The 15,622-nt window shown below is 44.2% G+C and overlaps 2 protein-coding genes across 2 annotated transcripts; one reads left to right on the forward strand and one right to left on the reverse strand.

Moving 5' to 3' along the window:
• Positions 1-729: 729 nt before the first annotated feature.
• On the forward strand, positions 730-6,314 carry psmc6 (proteasome 26S subunit, ATPase 6). Its single transcript, XM_058378811.1, has 14 exons — positions 730-886; positions 1,244-1,323; positions 1,483-1,522; positions 1,614-1,666; positions 1,757-1,824; positions 1,939-2,053; positions 2,302-2,389; positions 2,479-2,540; positions 3,301-3,424; positions 3,592-3,653; positions 3,744-3,864; positions 4,102-4,182; positions 5,677-5,748; positions 5,846-6,314. The coding sequence occupies exons 1-14, from the start codon at positions 802-804 to the stop codon at positions 5,962-5,964; spliced, it is 1,170 nt and encodes a 389-aa protein (XP_058234794.1). The 5' UTR covers positions 730-801; the 3' UTR covers positions 5,965-6,314.
• Positions 6,064-11,206, reverse strand: cgrrf1 (cell growth regulator with ring finger domain 1). Its single transcript, XM_058378843.1, has 6 exons — positions 10,935-11,206; positions 8,274-8,416; positions 7,972-8,149; positions 7,608-7,755; positions 7,416-7,523; positions 6,064-7,326 (listed from the first exon to the last, which is right to left on the reverse strand). Exons 1-6 carry the CDS (start codon positions 11,036-11,038, stop codon positions 7,015-7,017), a joined length of 993 nt encoding a protein of 330 aa, XP_058234826.1. The 5' UTR covers positions 11,039-11,206; the 3' UTR covers positions 6,064-7,014.
• Between the last annotated feature and the right edge of the window lie 4,416 nt (positions 11,207-15,622).

A 15,622-nucleotide genomic window follows, 5' to 3' on the forward strand; every position in this document is an offset into this window, starting at 1 on the left:
GTGGTCAGTTTGTGAGGTAATCTAGTATCCAGGTAGACAGACGATGGTCCACACCCATGTACTCCAGCTTATCCCTCAGAAGCACAGGTTGGATGGTGTTGAAAGCACTAGAGAAGTCAAAAAACATGACTCTTACTGTGCTCCCAGCCTTCTCCAGGTGTGAAAGAGCCCTATTAAGAAGGAAGCATCTTCAACACCTCTGGCTGGTTTGTAGGCAAACTGAAGTGGGTCCATTAATGAGCTCACCAAAGGTCAGAGATGAGTAAGCACCAGCCTCTCCAGCATCTTCATCAGATGTGAGGTCAGTGCTACCGGTCTATAGTCCCCAAAATCCTTAGGGTGAGACGTCTTTGGTACAGGTACCATGCATGATGTCTTCCACAGCTGTGGCACCTTCTCCAGCTTCAGGCTCAGACCAAACATGTACAACAATATGCCGCACATCTGAGCATGTGGGAAACAGCCGGTTGCCTACATACAAGGGGTTTGTATACAGGCAGGAGATGAACCAGGTTGTGATCTGATCTTCCCGGGGGGGAAGAAGGGGGTGTAAATGTAAATAATGTATCTTGTAACTGTCTAAGTAGCTGTAACTCAAGAATTTCCCTCATAAGATACATAAAGTATCTATCTATCTATCTATCTATCTATCTATCTATCTATCTATCTATCTATCTATCTATCTGAACAGCCATGTGTTGTAGTTTCATGTCAGTCCTTTAGGGGGCAGCAGTGCAGAATGCGGCTCTTTTAGCAGACAAAAAAAAGCCCGGAAGAAGCAGCAGTAGCGGTGTCGACAAGATGGCGGACAGCAGGGAGAAAGGGCTCCAGGATTACAGGAAGAAATTACTGGAACATAAGGAGATAGACGGGCGGCTGAAGGAGTGTGAGTGACCCGGGGGGGTAGATGAGTAAAATGACCCGGTGGGTGAGGGGTTTGTGGGATGTGGGGGGTGTTTAAGCGGTGATTTCGGGGTAAATGAACGGCGGGAGCGCAGCGCTGTGTCATCACACACACACACACACACACACACACACACACACACACACACACACACTCTCTCTCTCTCTCTCTCTCTCTCTCACTCTCTCACTCTCTCTCACTCTCTCTCTCTCTCTCTCTCACTCTCTCTCTCTCTCTCTCACACTCTCTCTCTCTCTCTCCATTCATAACACTCAGAGCGGGTTTATGAGGAAATCTAACCTTTACTGTTTTCATTATTCTGACTGTTCTGTGTGACAGTGAGAGAGCAGCTGAAGGAGTTGACCAAGCAGTATGAGAAATCTGAGAATGACCTGAAAGCGCTGCAGAGCGTCGGACAGGTGACACACACACACACACACACACACACACGTCATATGTTGTGTTGTTTATATATGTGATGTGTTTAGATCATGAGTGCTGAGGAAAAATAGGAATAAAAGCTGTGTTGATTGTTAATGTGTGTGTGTGTGTGTGTGTGTGTGTGTGTGTGTGTGTAGATTGTAGGGGAGGTGTTAAAGCAGCTGACGGAGGAAAAGTGTAAGTGTATAATTCTACTGTTCCTTTCAGTACAGCTCGTGTGTACACTGTCCACTGACGACTCACTGTGTGTGTGTGTGTGTGTTTACAGTTATTGTTAAAGCCACGAATGGCCCGCGCTATGTGGTGGGCTGCAGGAGACAGGTAAACACTCACTGTGTGTGATGTCACTTCCTGTTTGGTGGTGGGTGTGTGTGTGTGTTCTGATGTTGTTATTGTTGTGTTGTGTATCAGCTGGATAAGACGAAGCTGAAGCCTGGGACCCGTGTGGCACTGGATATGACTACCCTCACCATCATGAGGTTCACTCACACACACACACACACACACACACACACACACACTCTCCCCCTAATGCTGTCCTGATTCATGAGGTTATGTACACCAATTTCACTGACTTTGTGTGTGTGTGTCAGGTATTTGCCCCGTGAGGTAGACCCCTTGGTGTATAACATGTCTCATGAGGATCCAGGAAGTGTGTCTTACTCTGAGATTGGAGGATTATCAGAACAGATCAGAGAGCTCAGAGAGGTGAGAGCATCACACACACACCCAGACATTAGCTGTGAGTGTTGCAGTGTCCAACATTCACATTTGGTTTGTTCTCCTTGAAGGAGTTTTCAGTGTGAAGTCACCACACACACACACACACACACAGAGTGAAATGATGTGTAATGGAGATAAACCTTTAGCCACATCCTCCCCTGGTGGACACACTGAGGTGTTGTAGCAACTCTCACAACAGCAGCTAATGTAGAACCTACTGTGTGTGTGTGTAGGTGATTGAGCTGCCTCTGACCAACCCTGAGCTCTTCCAGCGTGTGGGCATCATCCCTCCTAAAGGCTGCCTGCTGTATGGACCTCCAGGTGTGTGTGTATGTGTGTGAGGTTAATAGGTTATGTGAGTGACCCTGTGCTGAGTATACGGACATGTAATGTGTGTGTGTGTGACCCAGGCACTGGGAAAACCCTGCTAGCCAGAGCTGTGGCCAGTCAGCTGGACTGCAACTTCCTCAAGGTAAATTTTATTACACACCTCTTGCAGCATTAACTGTTCAAATTAACGTTTATTCCAGGTTCAGTTTAAATTCAGATCATTTAGATCTTCATGATTTAGCACCTTGGCTAAAAACACCTGAGACTGCGAGCTCCAGTATGTCCAGTTTGCTCTGTCCTCTGAGTGTGAGGGATGAGGAGACAGAAGGGATGAGTGTAGCTGAATGAGATCCTCACGCTGGAGCGAGGTTCACGATGAAGACACGTGAAGATTTCAAGATGAGTTGCTGAATGTACCTGAGAAGCTCAGACATCAATCTCTCAGAACATCCGTGGAAGATCTGATAGATGGATAGATAGATAGATAGATAGATAGATAGATAGATAGATAGATAGATAGATAGATAGATAGATAGATAGATAGATGCTCCACATCCACCCTGACTGAGTTCCAGAGGATCTGCCTAGAAGAGCAAGAGAAACTGTACAACTCCAGCACTGTGAAGTTTAGAGACTTCTACAACACACACAAAGCTGATGCTGAAGAAACTTCTGCAAACATCTGAACTCAGTGATGGAGCTCAGTTTCTCATTTCTAATAAATGTCTGAAAAAATGGTTTTGCTTCATCAGTGTGTGTGATGGTGTGTAGAGAGGAGATGATGATGTTTTGTACACTGTGTGTGTGGTGTGTTTAAGTGTAGATGATGATGATGGTGACGTTCTCTGTGTGTATATGATGACATACTGTGTGTATATGATGATGATGTAATGTGTGTGTAGGTGGTGTCCAGCTCCATTGTGGATAAGTATATCGGTGAAAGCGCTCGGCTGATCAGGGAGATGTTTAATTACGCTCGAGATCATCAACCCTGCATCATCTTCATGGACGAGATCGACGCTATCGGTAACCTCAGTCATGTGTAGTTATATCAATAACACATCATCATGGAGGTGTAAATTCCTCTACAGTAATATTAACGGTCATTCTTTATTTCTTGATCAGTTCTCCAGTGTGTTAGTGTACAGTAATGTTACAGTGGAGGGTCTAATCACCGTGTGTTTGTGTTTCAGGTGGACGACGTTTCTCTGAGGGAACTTCAGCAGATCGTGAGATCCAGAGAACCCTGATGGAGGTGACTAGTGCTGTGTCTTACTGCTTTCTGTAAAGGATCACTGATGAGGTTCAGTGTGATGGAGTTAGTGTGTGTGTGTGTGTGTGTTAGCTGCTGAATCAGATGGATGGGTTTGACACGCTGCACCGTGTGAAGATGATCATGGCTACGAATCGTCCTGACACACTGGACCCGGCTCTGCTCCGGCCCGGGAGACTGGACAGGAAGATCCGTAAGACTTTATTTTAGATTCTGTTTATCAAAACACACACACACACACACACCTCTCATGTCTCACTGCACTATTTTTGTGTTTCTGTAATAAACCTCACACACAGGCAGTGATGTAACAACCCACTTCACACAGTTTCCACAGATTCTTGCTCCTTTTGTACTGAACAGATGTTTGTTTGTTTGTTTGTTTGTTTATGAATAAATAAACTCTGCTGAATCTGTTTCCTGTGTCCAGATATTGAGTTGCCGAATGAGCAGGCTCGTCTGGATATCCTGAAGATCCACTCAGGTCCCATCACTAAACACGGAGACATTGGTGAGAATCCTATTGATTTACACACACACACACACACACACACACACACACACACACACACACACACACACACACACTGAACAAATCAGACTGTAGTTCCAGTCCATATGAACACCCGGGGGACTGGGAGCACTCTGAACTCCATCAGTAATGGTAATTCTGATGGTTACATGTCCCTTGGGGCAGTGGCAGCTCAAGCAGTTATGGGTCAGGATTCAAGCCTCAGCATTGCCAAGCTGCCACTGTTAGGCCCCTGACCATGGCCCCTAACCCTCTCTATAGCTGGGATATGTGAAGAAGAGAATTTCACTGTGCTTTATTATAGCACACATCCTACTGTAGGCCTCTGAAACAGGGCTTGTCTTTTACACTCATGGTCTTAAAGGTCACCACTGACTGCTCTTCCTCCTTCAACACCAGAAACGATATCTTCACCATATCAGAGAGTGCAGTAATATAAACCTGTGATGTCCAGCTGCATCACTGTCAGAGCTGCTGTCCGAGAGAATTAATCAACAGTCACGCTTCAGAACAGTGCTGTGGTGTGAAGTGTGTTCATTTAGACCTGAGCACATGTCGTCTGCATGAAACTATAAAATGACGGATTGAAGTGTTTCTCTACCGAATTTGGTGTTTATAGCTTTACACCACAGTCCTGAAAACGCAATCTGACTGGCTGATGTAGATAACATAAGAGACACAGCTCTGATCAGAGGTCAGTGACAGGTCATTTACCACTTTAGCCAGTGCTGTCTCTATTCTGTAATGAGGCCCAAATCCTTACTGATAGATTTCATGAATGTTATTCCTATGTACACTATATAGCCAAAAGTATTGGGACGTCTGCCTTTCCATGCACACGAATGTAATATGGAGTTGCCCCGCCCTTTACAGCTATAACAGCTTCAACTCTTCTGGGAAGGCTTTCCACAAGGTTTAGGAGTGTGTTTATGGGAATTTTTGACCGTTCCTCTAGAAGCACATTTGTGAGGTCACACACTGATGTTGGACGAGAAGGTCTGTCTCACAGTCTCCACTCTAATTCATCCCAAAGGTGTTCTATGGGGTTGAGGTCAGGACTCTGTGCAGGTCAGTCAAGTTCCTCCACACCAAACTCACTCATCCATGTCTTTATGGACCTTGCTTTGGTCACTGGTGTGCAGTCATGTTGGAACAGGAAGGGGTCATCCCCAAACTGTTCCCACAAAGAGCATGAAATTGTCCAAAATGTCTTGGTATGAAGCTGAAGCATTAAGAGTTCCTTTCACTGGAACTAAGGGGCCGAGTCCAACCCCTGAAAAACAACACCTGAACTCAATGATCTGGAGGGGTGTCCCAATACTTTTGCCAATATAGTGTAGGTCTGTATGTAACTGCTGTGCTACAACCTTTTCCAGGATATTGGAGATGAAGGGCCTTTTTTTTTTCATTTAAATCAGGGTTTCGTTAATGTTTGGTGTAAATATTAACTTGAATTACTTTTTTTCCCTCCAGATTATGAGGCGATTGTGAAACTGTCGGATGGATTTAATGGAGCTGATCTGCGTAACGTCTGCACTGAAGCTGGTGACCTAAAGCTTACACACCTTTAACTCTGATCTCTGTATCTGATCAAGTGAGTGTGTTCAGTGTATTTACTGTGTGTGTGTGTTTTTCTCCACAGGGATGTTTGCTATCCGTGCTGATCGGGATTTTGTCACTCAGGAGGACTTTATGAAGGCCGTGAGGAAAGTTGCAGACTCCAAAAAGCTTGAATCCAAACTGGATTATAAACCTGTCTAAAATAAACCTCAGCTCTGCCACACACACACACACACACACACACACACGAGGAAACCGCTGCATAAACGTTATTTTCTTTCTTTTTTATGTTCAGTGTAATTCAGATTTAAACACACATTTGTATCGTGTGTGTGTGTGTGTGTGTGTGTGTGTGTGTAAAACCATCACTCTACCCTTCTGAATGCTACAGAGTGTGTGTCTTCTTTGGGTCCCTAGTTTTGTGTTTTATTAGGTTGCAGCAGTGTCTCTTAACACACTATTGTGACATCAGCGCTGACCTTGTGTTTAATCTGAAATAAATAATCAGACATTATCACCTCATTAAAGTTTCATACTGAATGTTTTTCTTTCCTGTGTTTAAATTAAGTTGCCTTTATTTGTCACATATACATTACAGCACAGTGAAATTCTTTCTTCACATATCCCATCCTTGGAGGTTGGGGTCAGAGCACAGGGTCAGCCATGATACAGCGCCCCTGGAGCAGAGAGGGTTAAGGGCCTTGCTCAAGGGCCCAACAGTGGCAACTTGGTGGTGCTGGGGCTTGAACCCTTGATCTTCCGGTCAACGACCCAGAGTTAATGTACAGTATTTATTTTTTCAAGTCTTAATTATTGAAATTTAAAAGAGGCCGTATTTTGGGACTTTATTATAAGAACACTAAACAGAGAGAAGTCTTCTCTGATGGTTTTATTAAATTTATAATTCTAAAATAACTAAATATCAACACTTATTGCAGGGCATTTCATTTTTATTTCTTTGATTTAAAAAGGAACACTCGTCGGATTTACACACTTTAACACTGATGGCTTTGAAATGTTTCTGACCTTCAGAGTAAACTTTAGACTCAGTAATCAGACCAATAAATAGATAAAATACGGCGTTTATATACACGATATTACAGCATTCGTCCTAAACATCATGTTCACTACATAGTGCACTAGGTTTAAGAGTTTATACACAGTGGAAGAAAGTTCCTCCAGAGATTATTATAGAAAGTGAATAAAATTACTAAAATATCATTAAAAAGCAGTGCTCTGTGTATGTTTGGTTTATAAACCCCGCCCCTGGGGAGAGAGGGGAGTGTTTGTGGGCGGAGACAGGGTAAAGGACTCGCAGACGAAGGCTCGACACATGGGGCAGTGCTGAAACCTCCACACACACTCGTCACACACACACGCATGGCGACACGGCAACAACACGCGGTTCACCGCCGCATTCTGACACACCACGCAGTCCCGCCCTACAGCGTCTGGCCACACCCCCTCTTCGTCCAACTCTTCATCCTTCGGTTCTTTTTCATGTGGCTTTTCCTCTTCCTCTGTAGGGGCGGGGCTTGTGCCGTCAGAGGACATGAAGAGTGGCTGTGAAGAAACAGTGATGTTGGACATGTAGAGGTTATTATTAGTGTGTAATAGAGTAAAGAGCCAGCGGTCAATCAGCATGTGTTCACCTTCAGATCAAACATGTTTCCATCAGCAGTGAGCAGGACGTGGAACAGGATCCTCGCAGAGAGACGGTACTTATCATCAGGAACATGAAGAACCGTAACACTCACCACCTGCAACAACCACCATCTTCATCTTCATCATCACAGCATCAGTGTGAACAGAACAGTGTGTGTGTGTGTGTGTGTGTTACTCACAATGTTGTAAGCATCTCTGTCCTCAGCGTTAGCTAAGGTGAGCACAGAGACTAGCGGATAGCGATCTCTTGGCAGGAATCCAAAATCCGTCACTCCGAGATCAGGGGGCATCTGAGTGACAGAGTCTGACCTCTGACCTTTAGCCATGCTGACATCACCGTCAAAGATCAACTCAAACACACTCTTAATAACAGTGTTAATAACAGTGTTATTACATATTATACTCTGTTATTTACAGTAAATCTAGTGTTGATTACAGTACAGACATGTAAGAGTGTGTTAATGACCATGTTAATGATTGTGGGAATATGTGAAGGTGTGTTAATGGTGGTGTTAGTGACCACATTAGTGACCGTGAGGATACGTGAAGGTGTGGCAGTGCAGGTACTGCCCCTGTAAAGCCTGTTGGAATAAACGCGCTGTGTTCAGTCTTCGTGTGTAGCGGTGTTCCTGCAGAGCAAACTGCAGAGCCTGAACACTGCAGCCCCAATAACAACTCAACACACACTCCTCTAAACAACATGACCGCAGACACACACCATCTGAAAGAACACACACACCAAATTAACATGGCAGTGAGCTCTGTGAGAAAGAGTCAGACAGACACACAGACAGACTTACAGACAGACAGACAGACAGACAGACAGGTGAACTGTCGTGTTTTACCCGTCACTGATCCCGGCATGGTGTTTGTGTCGATCTCCAGAGAGAACGGATTGAGAACCTGAACCATCTTCTTCTCTGGAGCAGGAGGAAGAGGATCAGTTTCATCTGAACTTCTCACCATCACTGGAACATCGAAGCCAAACCTGCGTGCACACACACATTTAAACAGCACCCCAACACACACACACACACACACACACACACACATTTAAACAGCACCCCAACCCACACACACACATTTAAACAGCACCCCAACCCACACACACACATTTAAACAGCACCCCAACCCACACACACACATTTAAACAGCACCCCAACACACACACACACATTTAAACAGCACCCCAACACACACACACACATTTAAACAGCACCCCAACACACACACACACACATTTAAACAGCACCCCAACACACACACACACATTTAAACAGCACCCCAACACACACACACACATTTAAACAGCACCCCAACCCACACACACACATTTAAACAGCACCCCAACCCACACACACACATTTAAACAGCACCCCAACCCACACACACACATTTAAACAGCACCCCAACCCACACACACACATTTAAACAGCACCCCAACCCACACACACACATTTAAACAGCACCCCAACCCACACACACACATTTAAACAGCACCCCAACCCACACACACACACATTTAAACAGCACCCCAACCCACACACACACACATTTAAACAGCACCCCAACCCACACACACACATTTAAACAGCACCCCAACCCACACACACACATTTAAACAGCACCCCAACCCACACACACACATTTAAACAGCACCCCAACCCACACACACACATTTAAACAGCACCCCAACCCACACACACACATTTAAACAGCACCCCAACCCACACACACACATTTAAACAGCACCCCAACCCACACACACACATTTAAACAGCACCCCAACCCACACACACACATTTAAACAGCACCCCAACCCACACACACACATTTAAACAGCACCCCAACCCACACACACACATTTAAACAGCACCCCAACCCACACACACACATTTAAACAGCACCCCAACCCACACACACACATTTAAACAGCACCCCAACCCACACACACACATTTAAACAGCACCCCAACCCACACACACACATTTAAACAGCACCCCAACCCACACACACACATTTAAACAGCACCCCAACCCACACACACACATTTAAACAGCACCCCAACCCACACACACACATTTAAACAGCACCCCAACCCACACACACACATTTAAACAGCACCCCAACCCACACACACACATTTAAACAGCACCCCAACCCACACACACACATTTAAACAGCACCCCAACCCACACACACACATTTAAACAGCACCCCAACCCACACACACACATTTAAACAGCACCCCAACCCACACACACACATTTAAACAGCACCCCAACCCACACACACACATTTAAACAGCACCCCAACCCACACACACACATTTTAACAGCACCCCAACCCACACACACACATTTAAACAGCACCCCAACCCACACACACACATTTAAACAGCACCCCAACCCACACACACACATTTAAACAGCACCCCAACCCACACACACACATTTAAACAGCACCCCAACCCACACACACACATTTAAACAGCACCCCAACCCACACACACATTTAAACAGCACCCCAACCCACACACACACACACACAGATTTAAACAGCACCCCAACCCACACACACACACACACACACATTTAAACAGCACCCCAACACACACACACACACACATTTAAACAGCACCCCAACCCACACACACACACACACATTTAAACAGCACCCCAACCCACACACACACATACACATTTAAACAGCACCCCAACCCACACACACATTTAAACAGCACCCCAACACACACACACATTTAAACAGCACCCCAACCCACACACACATTTAAACAGCACCCCAACCCACACACACATTTAAACAGCACCCCAACCCACACACACACACACACAGATTTAAACAGCACCCCAACCCACACACACACACACACATTTAAACAGCACCCCAACACACACACACATTTAAACAGCACCCCAACACACACACACATTTAAACAGCACCCCAACACACACACACACACACACAGATTTAAACAGCACCCCAACACACACACACAGATTTAAACAGCACCCCAACACACACACACAGATTTAAACAGCACCCCAACACACACACACAGATTTAAACAGCACCCCAACACACACACACAGATTTAAACAGCACCCCAACACACACACACAGATTTAAACAGCACCCCAACACACACACACAGATTTAAACAGCACCCCAACACACACACACACTTAAACAGCACCCCAACACACACACACACACACACAGATTTAAACAGCACCCCAACACACACAGATTTAAACAGCACCCCAACACACACACACACAGATTTAAACAGCACCCCAACACACACACACACTTAAACAGCACCCCAACACACACACACACACAGATTTAAACAGCACCCCAACACACACACACATTTAAACAGCACCCCAACACACACACACACATTTAAATAGCACCCCAACACACACACACACACACACACACACTTAAACAGCACCCCAACACACACACACTCTCTTACCAGCCCAGCACTGCTGCCACAGTCAGGATGAAACACACCGCTATCACACTGATGTAAAAAAGTGGAGAATATTCATACAGTTTCACTATAAACTCCGCCGCCATAGCGGAAATACAACATGAAGTAACACACAGCTTTAACTTCAGATGAAACCACACATCAGGTCCAGGTCCGGGTCCAGGTCCAGGTCCGGGTCCAGTGAAATGACGGAACACACACAGCGCTGTCACAACACTGGGAGCTCCAGATAACACACACTTCCGCTTTAACAGCGCTACGGTGGCCTCGTGGGTCAAAATAAATACCCGCTCTCTGGACTCCACCTGCAGTTCCCTGTAGATACTCGAGATGGCGCTCTTTTCTGACCTGGAGTCCTCTCACTGAGATTTGTTCAAACACTTATTTATATTTAAAAATCGATATGACCATAAAAGTTCTAGACCATTCAGTCTGATCATTAAGACTCCATCCGGGTATTCTGGCTGCATAAACATGGCACTATATAACTGAATAAAACTTCTGTGTCTGAGGCTCAGGTGATTATGGGATAAAAACATCTGAGGAAACGTCACAGTCTCATTTAATAAGCTACCTTAATATATGTGTACAGGTCTGATTACTACCACGACCACGAACAACAATAACAATAACAACAACAACAACAACAACAATAATAATAATAATAACTAGATTTTTAAATTTATTCTATGTTAATATACTAATTCAAAGGAAGAACAGAACATTTAGATATTATTTATACTGTAAGTGTGTAAATCGTTTTAAAGCTGTAAAATGTTTGACCTCAGAAATGAGTTTCTCTGAGAAATAGGACATGAAGACAGACAGGAGGTGAGACACACCTTGTTTTAATTCAGTTCAATTCAAATTCTAATTTTTATTTGTCACATACAAAATCATACACAGTACAACATGTAGTGAAATGGTTTTTTTCGACTGTCCTTGTTCCAAGATAAAGTGAAATAAGATTCAAAGAAAAACAGAAATATAAAAACTATCAAGTAATAGAAATATATATAAAAAATATGATAAATTAACAAAAATCCAATGAGATACACACTACCAGTGAAAAGTTTGGACACACCTTTTAATTCAATGTTTTTTGTTTAGGGATTTATTTTCTACATTCTAGAACAATCCTGAAGATTTCAAAACTATGAAATAACACACATGGACTTAAGTAACCCATATGGACAGGGGGAAAAAGGTGCTGCTCTTTTATTTAGAAAACAACCAATGTGAGGGGTGGAACTGAATTGTGGTGGCTCTCAGGTGCTGGTGCAGGCATCCATCAGTGTGTGCACAGTTTCACCTTTCTGTTTTTGTGAGAGCACATGAACTAACTGATAAATGATAGCATTTTTCCAGCAGGGTTTGGAAAGAATAAACTGTAGGGACAAACTTAACTAATTAGCTGTTTAGGATTTTTTACCCCTACATGTACACCATGTCATGTAAATGACCTCCATACTTTATTACTGACATACCAGTCATACCGTCTTGTATTCATTGGTCTCTGAATCCCAAGGAAATCACACGTCAAAGTTCACACAGAGAAACTGTGCTAAAATGTGAATGGGATATAAAAGTCAATGAATTTAAAAAGAAGAAAATCCTTTTCTTCTTCAAATTTTATTTGCTGCTTTGGCAGATTCAGCAGACAAGCATAACCCAGTGAAATGTTATAACAAGGTGTAACATGTAGTAAATGCTAGTTAAACAGCAGATCCGGGTGTAACCCCCCAGGTCCTAATCACAACCACTCCACACACCAACATATAAAATGCATCAAAAACACTGCATGTGTAAATAATATTTTGTGACAAAATACTTTTGAATACAAGAGCTCAATAAACATGTACCTCTCACCAGCGTGTGCAGCGTGAACTGGCAAGAGGCTCGTGCAACATCAAAATCGCCCCAAAAAACTAAATCCCAATTCAAAATAGAAGTCACAAATTGTATAATGGTTGACAGATTGGTGGTAAATAAAATAAACAAATATACCGTATTAATATTTTATGGATTTTCGTGAAAAAGAAAAACATTTAACGACACATTCCATTCACCTCTTCTGGATTTCACTAAAATCCGTAATGAATTCAACCAATCAACCAGTCCAGATCTGTAATGGAACATTCATTAGTTTAACTTGTGAGCTACCCCCTTACTGGGTCAAGAAAAACTTCAAGGTGATTAATCCCAAACTTTTTTTGGAATAATGCGATGTGTTCCAAGATGGCGGCACGGCAGTAGCACACAGTGGCCACTCCGGATCAAAAACAGTGCTATTGTCCTGTTATAGCCCAATTACCATGGCATATGGACACCAGATACAATGGTGTTCATGTGTATGACCGCCAGACACTACTAGAGTATGGAAATCATGCACCAGCCAATGTGCTTGATGACCTATGCAAAAAGCTTCACGATCCTGGCTTGCTGTGGAGGCCAGGCCCAGAGTCCTTGGCATCAGAGGAGAGGAGTCGATAGAAGCGGTGCAAGAAAGTAGAAGCGTGGCAAGAGGGCGGGTGTCCGTGCTAGGCTAATAACAAAACCTAGCTGGCCGGCACTCCCCTACATACTTCTATTAAATGTCTGCTCCATGGACAATAAAATGGACTACATCCACCTCCAGCAAACTACATGGCGTGAGTGCAGAGACTGCTGTGTTTTTGTTTTTACGGAGATGTGGCTCAGCGACAGACTGTGCTTTGTGCGAACAGAAATGCAGCTCTGTGCGGTAAGACTCATGGTGGCGTGTGTTTATATCAAAACGGAATGGTGCACAAACTCTGTGCTTATTTCTAGTTACTGTTCATTGCTAGTGGAGCATGGGAATTCATCACCGTATTCATTGTCGGAGTGTACATTTCCCCCCGCTCTAAAGCTAAGGAGGCTCTGTGTGAGCTCTACGGAGCTATTAGCGAGCTGCAGAATGCTCACCCCGATGGAGATTTCAATCATGCAAATCTCAGGTCTGTTCTCCTTTAATTCCATCAGCATGTGGACTTTGCAACCAGAGGAGCGAACATGCTGGATCTTGTTTACACAAACATCCCCATCGCATACCATGTGGAGCCTTGCCCCCACCTCACCTACTCAGACCACACCTCTGTTATGCTAATTCCAGCTTACAGACCACTCATCAGACGCTCCAAAGTTTGGCATTCTGAAACAGGCTAAAACCTGGCTAGCAGGAGCTATCTCTGCTCTTTAGGACTGTTTTGAGTGCACTGACTGGGACATGTTCAGGGAGGCTTCAACCAACTGCAATACCACAGACTTGGAAGAATACACATCATTAGTACCCAGCTACATCGGAAAGTGCATCACCACACAATCAAGCCAGAAGCCGTGAATGACCGCAAAGGTGTGTGCACTACTAAAATCAAGAGACTCTGCATTCAGAGCTGGTGACAAGGACGCCCTAAAGACAGCATGGGCCAAACTGTCTCAAGCCATCAGGGAGGCAAAGCATGCACACTCCCAGAGAATCCACGGCCACTTCCAGAGCAGCAGCGACACTCGGCGCATGTGACCAGGTGCTCTGTCTCACCACGGCCGATGTGAGGAAAACTCTACGCAGAGTTAACCCACGGAAAGCTGCTGGACCAGACAACATTCCGGGCAGAGTGCTCAGGGAATGTGCAGAACAGCTAACGGATGTCTTCACAGACATCTTCAACATCTCTCTGAGCAGCGCCGTCATCCCAACGTGCCTAAAGTAAACCACCGTCATCCCCGTGCCGAAGAAGTCTCCAGTGCCCTGTCTCAATGACTATCGTCCCGTTGCACTCACACTCATCATCATGAAATGCTTTGAGAGGCTCGTCATGAGGCACATCAAGAACCTGCTGCCACCATAACCAGACCCCATGCACACACACACACACTCTCACTCAGGACTGAACTGTATATTAACTCTCTGTCTCTCTCACACACAGATACACACACTCTCTTGACTGTGTGGACGCACACACACACACACACACATAATTTATATTGTTCATTACTTATTGCACTACCTCTACCTGTCATCCGCAGCTATAGTTATATTTATGTTTATTCTATTTGCACTACCTCAACCGCTGCTGTGTATTTTTGCACAATATATATTTTTTTTTTTCTACATCATTTCACTTTATCTATTTTATTCACTTACATTCCAGTACACGTTCTTTTATTTCCTTTCAGCGCTAAGTGTCCTGTGTTCGTTTGTGTTGTCTTCATTGTATTTATTGTCTTTTGCACTGTCTTGTCTATGCTCTGTTTGCACCTAGCTGCACACTGTGCACTTTATGTGGCTGAGACAAACTTCTGTCCTAGCTCTGTGCTGTTGTTTGTTGTTTTGTATTGAACTTGTTGTTGTATGTTTATGTAGCACCAGGTCCTGGAGAAACGTTGTTTCATTTCACTATGTACTGCGCCAGATATATGTGGTTGAAATGACAATAAAGCTTCTTGAATCTTGAATCTTGCAGTTTGTGTATCGTCCAAATTGCTCCACAGACAATGCCATCAGCACGACCCTCCATTGACCTCACACCTGGACAATAAAGACACTTATGTATGAATGTTCTTCATAGACTTCAGTTCAGCATTCAATACGATTATTCCTCAGCACCTGTAAGAAAGATCGCATTGATAATTAAACGATCATCTATGTG

Source organism: Hemibagrus wyckioides, linkage group LG25 (assembly GCF_019097595.1).
Source record: "Hemibagrus wyckioides isolate EC202008001 linkage group LG25, SWU_Hwy_1.0, whole genome shotgun sequence".
Classification (NCBI taxonomy): Eukaryota; Metazoa; Chordata; class Actinopteri; order Siluriformes; family Bagridae; genus Hemibagrus; species Hemibagrus wyckioides.

Bases quoted from the DNA above. Each gene is read 5' to 3' on its own strand.
- psmc6 (XM_058378811.1), top strand. From the start codon at position 802: ATGGCGGACAGCAGGGAGAAAGGGCTCCAGGATTACAGGAAGAAATTA. The intron at 2,541-3,300 runs GTAAATTTTATT...ATGTGTGTGTAG, and splicing joins TGGACTGCAACTTCCTCAAG to GTGGTGTCCAGCTCCATTGT. The intron at 3,865-4,101 runs GTAAGACTTTAT...TCCTGTGTCCAG, and splicing joins GAGACTGGACAGGAAGATCC to ATATTGAGTTGCCGAATGAG.
- cgrrf1 (XM_058378843.1), bottom strand. From the start codon at position 11,038: ATGGCGGCGGAGTTTATAGTGAAACTGTATGAATATTCTCCACTTTTT. The intron at 8,417-10,934 runs GTAAGAGAGTGT...GTGTGCACGCAG, and splicing joins GTGGCAGCAGTGCTGGGCTG to GTTTGGCTTCGATGTTCCAG. The intron at 7,524-7,607 runs GTGAGTAACACA...TGGTTGTTGCAG, and splicing joins ACAGAGATGCTTACAACATT to GTGGTGAGTGTTACGGTTCT.